This window comes from Drosophila innubila (assembly GCF_004354385.1).
Source record: "Drosophila innubila isolate TH190305 chromosome 2L unlocalized genomic scaffold, UK_Dinn_1.0 4_B_2L, whole genome shotgun sequence".
Taxonomy (NCBI): domain Eukaryota; kingdom Metazoa; phylum Arthropoda; class Insecta; order Diptera; family Drosophilidae; genus Drosophila; species Drosophila innubila.
The window spans coordinates 15,866,643-15,875,710 of NW_022995372.1; the positions used below are offsets into that span (position 1 = coordinate 15,866,643).

The 9,068-nt window shown below is 34.5% G+C and overlaps 1 protein-coding gene across 1 annotated transcript; it reads right to left on the bottom strand.

The window, feature by feature from the left end:
• Positions 1-6,449: 6,449 nt before the first annotated feature.
• On the bottom strand, positions 6,450-8,102 carry LOC117782389 (F-box/LRR-repeat protein 3). The gene is made up of 3 exons (XM_034619493.1): positions 7,554-8,102; positions 6,801-7,501; positions 6,450-6,741 (listed from the first exon to the last, which is right to left on the bottom strand). Exons 1-3 carry the CDS (start codon positions 8,083-8,085, stop codon positions 6,679-6,681), a joined length of 1,296 nt encoding a protein of 431 aa, XP_034475384.1. The 5' UTR covers positions 8,086-8,102; the 3' UTR covers positions 6,450-6,678.
• Between the last annotated feature and the right edge of the window lie 966 nt (positions 8,103-9,068).

Here is a 9,068-nt window from a genome sequence, read left to right on the forward strand (position 1 = left end):
GTTTTTTTTAATTCTATTCATCTTGAATAATGAAATTTGCAAAAAACAATTGGCAATAAAAAAACAATTACAAATAATAATTTTTAAAATTTTTAATTGCTTTAAAATTTGTTTTTGACCAATTAAGTTTAGCTTTTGCAGGTTCAAGGCTTTATTTTGTGTATATAAAAGTCTTTTATATGCATTATTAAACCATTTAATGTATAAGCCAGTACAGTTCAACGTCACGCAACCGGACGTCAACTACACATTGCAATGATGGTAAAAAAAAAATGGATTTTATGGTCTGCTTCCGCTGTTCCATTGCGTACCCGATGATTGCTGATTTGGTGATTGGGAGTCCACGTAGCCCATAAGTAGGCAACAGCTTTATTTGCGTATATCTAACGTTGTTTGCTTTCTCATTATTCGTGTATCCAGCCTGTTATCAAAACACGCATCAATCAAATAGCCATAAATAATATGTAGAGCTAAGCGCCTACACTCAAAGAAAAAAATAAAGATTTCCGTCGATTTTCCAAGTCTGTAAAATAACCAAAACATACCAAAAATTTATTGGGTTCTATTACAGTTTTCTTCTTTCGGTTTCGGTATCAGTACCGGTACGTAACGGTACACCAAATTAATTTTGAAACATTTTAAAATGATAAGGTGTCGTTTATAATAATTATAACATCCAATAAATATATAAACCAGGGAATAACATTTTTTTTAACGAATTTAATAAAAATTTTAATGCAGAATAAATTCAGACGCCAAACCATTATCAAGATGACATTCCCCTTAAAATTCGAAGCACCCTTAAGGGACCCTTAAGGGACCCTTACCATTACAACCAAGGCTTCAATAGTCGAACAATAATAAAATTTTCTAAATGAACAAAATTTGACTACAGAATGAATATAGAGACCAAACCTTGGTCAAGTTGACATTCCGCTTGAAAATCGGTAAAGTTTTTCCAATGTTATAACAGTTTGAAGTTGGTCAAGCCACTGACCTAGCAACTTTACAAGTCAAAATATTTCTTAATTTTGACATGATTTATAACAAGAAAATAAAAGGTCTCAGAATCAAGTTTGAAGTGTCGTTTTATACTAATTACGATATAAGGAGTTGATTAAAAGTAAAAACATGAGATTTAAAATTTTGAACTTTCAAAATTTCAAAGGGGGGACCCTTACCATCAACATAGAACCATGGCTTCGATAGTCGACAAATTTTAATGAACAATATTTGAATGCAATATGAATTAAGAGACCGAATCATGATTAAAATGACATCCCGATTGAAAATCGGGTCAGTTTTCTTCAAGTTATGACAGTTGGAAGTTTGTCAACTTTTTGACCTAGCAACTTTATTACAGCCGTACCGGTACAAGCGTTTCGGCTTTCGGTGCTTGAAAGAGAATTAATTTCAGTTACAGTTTCAGTTCCGGTACTAAAAATTAAACGGTTAGTTTCGCTTAACGGTTCCGATACCGTTTACTGTGTCATTCCCTAAAAGGAAACACAACCAAACTCACAGATTTTTTATATGGCACTTTTTTTTTAAGTCCGACTAAGTTTGGTTAAGAACGGACTATTATATCATATAGTTGTCAAAGATATGGTCAGTCAGAGTCTTAAATTAAAGTTTATTTCACACTTAATTTAAGAATATTAGTGCACAGAAATCTAAAAATTGTAAGAACTAAACTGTGTACATTCCAGTACGGACATAGCTAAATCAATAATGACATATTTCTCAGAGTGTACATATAATAATTGACGTTGACAGCACATGAGTCTTTGACCCTAGCGGACAAGCCCTAATTATAGGCCCGAATATCTCAATAAAAATCAATAAGAGACAAGAGAGTTAAAAGTAGAGTGGGAAATGATTGTGTGTATAATTTGATGTTGACATTGAATTGACTTTAACTTAAAGAATTCAAACGCCCACAAAAGCAGGTGCATAAAACATGTCAATTAATTTGGAATCTAATATTCTGTATATACGAGCCTACTGGCGATTATCAATTTCCAGCGATAATTAGCATGTCATTATTTATAGCGTAACAGTTTATGCGGTTGGCTGGTCGCACACGCCATGACGTCATGAAATCAGGCATGCCATGAGCACTTGATTTCAATCAATAAACAAAGACGTCATCATGTTGGGAGGCGACGCGTGTCCGTGACGGGCTGACATGGACATGCGCATTGCGCAGTGAAGCACGCTCGCAACATGAATGAAAACCCAGACGCATTGACTGACTGCGCTGCCAGCAGTGGCAGAGACAGTGACAGTGGCAGCGGCAGCCGCAACGGCAGACAGACAGAAGCAGAGACAGAGGCAAAACGCCGGCCGGTAACGTTCACGCTCTCGCTCTCACTTTAGTCAAGACAGCAAGCACGTGCGTCGATGACGTCGCTGTTATGGCATACTCTCTTTATCGCCATCTCGCTCCTTATGACGTCGCATTCAGTCTGCACCTGCTGAACTGCTCCAATTGAGTAATAACGACATAACCGTCTCGCTCGCAGTGACATCACGAAAAGCAGGTCAGTGCGTGTGGGTTTATTTCTGTTGCTGTTACGGTTGCTGTTGCGGTGTCTGTTTCTATTGCCGTTGCTGTTAATATTTCTGTTGCTCTTGCACCGCAACGAAGATGTTGATGATGTCATAAACACTATTTACACATACTATAAATAGTTAAAGGATAACAGTTATTGCATGTAGTTGGCAAAACTTAAATAGATTTCAGCTTTGCATTTCTAAGAGCGACACTGCATTAATCCACGTATTTATTACTGCCAGTGCGAGTAAAAACTTTACTAAAATACTATTTTTATTTTCAGATGCTAAATGCAGTTAAATGTCTATTGCTCGAATATACCAGAGATGGACTCAAGTTAACAAATAAATTAGTATGCAATTTATAAGAAAATATCGAACTAAAACATAGATTCATTAACTATCAATTTATTAACAATTTTGAAGATATATTTAAGTACCGATATTATAGTAGAATTCTATCTCAAGATTTGGAAAACTTAAACACTCTCAAGATACTTTACGACAACAAAATTGACTTTATGCCAAAATATCGGGCCTTTTCCCCACAGTGCACTGCGCTATGATTATATGTAAAAATTTAAGAAAATAGAAGAAAAAAACTTTTACTGAAAAAAATTATTTTAAGCCGTAAAATACATATGTAAGTGTGTTAGAATGATTTCTAAGTATACATTAAAATATTATAATTATTACAATTTTTTGTAACAATAAATGAAACAATAATTAATTTATTTAAAAAACAATTATCCAGATAATTATTTAAGGATTTAATTTTTTTTAGCTTATAACTATGATTGGCGATTTTTATATATTGAGTCTATTTACTATAAAACTTAAATTTTATTGCTAGTTGAGGAAGCTCTTCTTAGGTGGAAATTGTATGCAAATGAATAAAATTCTCACATATGTGAAGATATACTTAAATAGTCGTAGATGCGCAAAATATCTGCATATGAAAATATAAAAATATTTAAAAAAGGAGCTAAACAAACATGCTAGACAACTTGAATTGTGAATTGCAGACAAAAACATGGCCAGAGGTATGTGAGTATGTGTTTTTCCAAGTACGAGCATCATCCAAGTGGCATCCAAGTCGCATCCAAGCAGCTCTTGTGAAGCCGCTGTTTATGGCGATTTTCGCACCCGCAGCACTCGGACAACTTCAGCTGCAGGTTCTCAAGCTGTGACCTCGACCTGTCCCGTCAGCTATAGCTATAGCTTTAGCTTTAGCTGTTGCTTAGAGCTATATGTGTTGTTATGCGAGACGTTCAACGTATTATTTATTGGCATACTGAGAACTACAGACCAACAAGAGATCCGGACGATCTGCACGTTCTCCCCACCGACTACGAGTATATTCTAAATTGTATAGATTTGTATCAATTGATAGCAGCGTGTAATATTCCAGCATCACAGTGAACATCATTACACAGAGTCATGCAGTTTGGTCAGCAATCGAAAGGCAGACAGTAATAACAACAACAGCACTAACAACAGCACTAACAACAGCAACAACAACACGCGATTGTTGGGCCAACGGGCTTGTCTAAATAAAGCCATCTACAGACATGTGCACAATAATAGAAACACCTTTCTATGATATTTTGATGCTATGGCTTGAACGACTCAATCGCCAGACTTTAATCTAATGTAACAGCGTTGAAGAGATGCTCAAAAAGAAGTAAAAACGAATCAGGTAATGCTAAAGAAATATGGCAAGAAACGGATAAACCTCAACTTTCAGAAGTACAGTTAAAACAAAATGAGACGAAATATTTAGGAACCATATTTATTCTCAATTTGTTCGGCTGAAAAAAAAGGTTGAAAGTGTCTATCTAATTTGGTGATGACCAAAATTGGTTTGAATCGATCGATACAAAAACTGATCTTTTTAGGCTGTTGCATATCAAACATAAAGAAGCGAAATACATCTATTTCTTTTTTGTTCATATTTTTTGAAAACCAAATTCTTAAATTAACCCAACAAAGCTTTTAGGATTATACAATATAAACATATCAGGATATAAATTCTTAAGCATTTTAGAGGCTTACTTAATGTAAGATTAATCAAATTAAGAGATTATATTAGACAATAATTATAATGTTATTGGCCATATTATTTTGCACACGTTTGTATATGGTGACTTCGATCCGTGCAATTCGAGTATTAACTTTAGCCTGACTCGGCACCTTGACAAGCCTGCACACGTCTTCGAATGTCAGTTGCCAGCAAAGATCATCATGATGCTAATAATGATAATAATGATGATGATGATGATGATGATGCTGTTGAAACTGGAGATGCCGTTAAAGTGTAGTTTCTTAGTTAGTTACTCGAACTTGCATCTATTCGTGTTAACCTAGTCTTGTAATTGAAAATATGAAAATTTTCAGAAATTTTTGATTTGGCAAATAGTTTACAGGGTATGTCGCAGCCATCTAATGTGCCGACTTAATAAAATGACTTAAGTAAGTTGTATACTAACGATCAACACTAATGCAACTATTCTGTTCTGGCCATTGTCAGAGTTTGGCTTAAAGCAAACTTCGTCCAAATGTTCATTATTGTGGTAAGAGTCTTCGGAATAAAGGGAGTGTAGTGTAAATTAACTTGCCGTGATTGGCAGCTACATTCGTTATTATCGTTGTCTGAAGTTTTGTTAATATATTAACATATTTTGAAATTAATTATAACAATAATCTGAATTTTTTTTATTTCTTATACTTATAAGATTAGTTTGTAAATTGTGGATACAGAAACAATTGGATGTATTAAAATATAAAATAAATAATATTATACTAAAATCCAAATCTTAATTTAACGCGTTTTCTTATAACCTATAATAATAAAAATTACATTCCGCAGGAATATCGGGTAGGATTTGACAAATTTATAATAATATGAAGTTCTGAATACGCTTTAAACGGAATGTATGGAAAAATAGACTGTGCACTGTAGTGAAGGAAAAAAATTAGAATTTTTCAATTTTATTGTAGAATAAAATGAGATTTGATTCCCTTGAATTTTCATAAGAATCGATTAAATTAACTTGATTGATTGTCAAATAAGTAATCTGGTTAATTTAGCTGAAAATAAGCATAGAAAAATAATTTTTAAAATTGAAGTATATAAAAAATCCATATATTTTCAATATTTGAATAAAATATGACTTGAATAATTCCTTTAAATTGAGAAAGTCTATAGTGTTGAAATTAATAGGTGTGTGTATTAAGCATTGTTGGAGCAAAAGTCGGTTCTCATAGCTGTTGCAACAATACAAAATAAATTCGAGTTTGCTATATGTACAAATATTTAGGGATTGTCACGAAAGATCCCAAATTAGACATGCCAGCCTCCCATTAGTCTGCCATAATTTGCGATGCTCAGGCAACAAAATCTTTCAAATTACAAGCGTTGCACTTTCGCAGAAATTCGATCAATCTGCGGTTCAACTGCAGAAAATGTTAAACTGCAGCTCACTAATTAGTCAAAAAAAAGGAAAAATAATAAATAAAGAGGCAAGTGAAGACACCTGAAGATGTCAAGGTGATTAATTGTATGTTTGTACCCGGCAGGCCAATGTGTTGTTGATGGGTTACGTGTACTACAACTAAGTCAACCAAGAACGATCGCGGTCAGCCATTTAAGGAGACTCTAACTCGAGGTCAACTTGAGTTTAGCAGGCATTGTGATTGTAACTTTAACCAGACACGCAACAGTCAGTTGGTCCGAGACTAAGATTGAGACTGAAACTGGAACTGAAACAGAGATCGAGATCGAGATCGAGACTCACTCTGTCCGATGACTAACCACAGGTGAGCACAATGCGATTCTCTTGGCCCCTAAAAGCTTGTTGACTTGTTGGCTTCCTGCTGCTAACATAGACATCATTTCAATTTCAATTGCAATTGGTGCACAGCAAAGTTCAAGCAACACAATTGAATGGGAAATTTATTGCAACGAAACTTAGCGTAGATATTTGTAAAAACGATTCGATTCTCGCTTCAATTATTAAATGGCTAGTGCGCTATCAATTACCAGATACGGATCATTAATGGATCATTGTGTGAACTGAAATTGATCATAAATATCGACAGGCGCTTCCTAGTCTCAATAATTTAGATCACAACATTTGTAAAGTTGAGCTTTACTTTGTTTTGTGGACTCAGATACTCGGGATGCTGAAAGATACATAAATGTAAATAAATTAAAATATATAGTCATGTGAATCTAAACTTACCGTCAGCACTGTATTCCCTATCCTGGTACCCTCCACATTCAGCAACAATTCACGACCCGTGCTCTTGCCACAGCAATATACAGCATTGAGAACAAACTGATCGGTGATTTGATCACAACTTTTTAAATCGATGCGATTCAATTGTGGACATTTGCGTATCAATCTCATGAGTCCAATATCTGTGACACGTCCACACCAAGACAATCCAAATAGCCTCAGCACAGGCAGATCATTAAAGAACTTAAAGTGATCGTCATCCAACACATCATTATCACTCCAATGCATTTCCTTCAACGAACTCAACTGTCCCAGACAGCGTGCATGCTCATTGCTAATTTCAAACTGTCCGGAGAGTTTCAGATACTCCAGCATGTTACCCTTCTTCTCCGCCAAGGTGGTGAGGAAACCCAAGTTGAGTTCATTTGAGGTCATCCAGGTTTTCAACGTGCAACGTTGTAAATTCGGCAACTGGGCTATAACTTCAAAACTCGCATCACAGCCGGAGAATGATAATTCCTCGAGTTTCTCACAGCATTCGGCTATCTTTTGGTAGAGCGAATGATTCATTACCTCAAAGCAGCAATCGTCCAGCATGAGTATGCGTAGATTCTTTAGCGGAATCCCAAACTCCCCAGAATTCCACAGCAAGCAATCCCGCAGCACAAGTCTTTGAAGTTTGGGAAAACCGCACAGGTGTTTGCCTGTCCAACTGAAACTGATCAAATAATGCATTATAAAAATGGTTAAACTTACCCGTATAGCAGCCATTGATGAGCTCAAAGGATTCCAAATCCGGATTCCCTTCCAGATCAAAGTTTAATACGTCTTCGGCATCCATGCAGTCAATGCTAACACGTCGAAGTCGAGCTAGACGAGATAACAATATGCGATATCGGAACTCATCAGTCACATTGGTGTAGTTGATCTCCTCCAGATTCTTGCAGAATTCCGCTATGAATTCCACAATGAGAGATTCCTTTTCGAAGGAAGCGCAGTTAACATTCAATATGGTTATATATGGTCCTGCCACCTTGAAGAAATCTATTATATCGGGCAACTGCATCCTCTCCACATCCTCCGCATCTAAACTGTGTTTTCGAGCTCGAGCCCAAGAATTGAATACATGACGAAATTTGGGCGCCACACACGCAAATCGCACCTTGTCACACAAACTTGGTAGATAGGCAAAAAGCTGGCGAATTATCTCTTCATGCAGACACAAAATGTGGCAGCTTGTCGAGATCCTGTGTGAGGAGAGCGTCGACAACCCAGAGACTTGAGACATTTTATTGTGTCAACCCTTTACACATTAAATTTTCATTGTTTTCTGACAGATCTCGAGAATTGTTAGAAAATTTAGTACATGCTGCTTTTACAGTTTTCAATTTATTTCAGTTTTATTTAATTTATATTTGTTTAATTCAAACCAAAAACTTTAAAATTGAACTACCATGTAAGTATTGTTTTTCAATTTATTATAGTTAAGAGAATTTTGTCACTGTTATTTTTTTAAATCTACAGTATTTGATAAAACTAAACTTTAACTACTTAAACTTCATATTAATATACCATATATTATTACAACAGTATATACAAAAATTATGTGGACTCTTTTCAATAGTATTTTTCACTTTTAGAATAATTTGTTAAAGTAAATACTTTCTTAGTTTAGTCTTTATAAAACTAAATATTTCAAATAATACATAATTATATAATAATACATAATTAATTAAACTTTTCAATAAGCCAAAATAAATGCCGCATGTAGACTTTTTTAGGCCACTGTATGTAACAGTCACCAGAATATTGCGACTGACAGCTGCAGCTAATTTTCATTCCACACTCAAAATAAAGCTAACTGCACATATACCTACAATAATCAATTTTTTTTTTTTGTTTTATAGCAATTAATTGCATAATTGATTGCATAAATGCATAAATCAGAGGCGGTTACAAACAATAACAAATGCGAGTACAAAGAAAAATTGGCATATGTATGTATGTATAAGTGTCTATTTTTACCGGATATGTTTACTGTAATGCATAAATGTTTTTTTGTTTAATTTATACTTACACTTAATGACACTGACAACAATTAAATTAAATCTGTTTGCAAGTATGGAAAAGCCCTGTTATTTATCCACTTGCTTATATTATATTAAGTGGTATATACACATTGATAAATGTTCCAAATATTTAAATATTAAAAATAAAAAACTGACAACGTGAAAATGTAATTAAATGTCATATTAATACTATTTAATTCAT

Bases quoted from the DNA above. Each gene is read 5' to 3' on its own strand.
- LOC117782389 (XM_034619493.1), bottom strand. From the start codon at position 8,085: ATGTCTCAAGTCTCTGGGTTGTCGACGCTCTCCTCACACAGGATCTCG. The intron at 7,502-7,553 runs GTAAGTTTAACC...TCAGTTGGACAG, and splicing joins CATCAATGGCTGCTATACGG to GCAAACACCTGTGCGGTTTT. The intron at 6,742-6,800 runs GTAAGTTTAGAT...TGTATCTTTCAG, and splicing joins TAGGGAATACAGTGCTGACG to CATCCCGAGTATCTGAGTCC.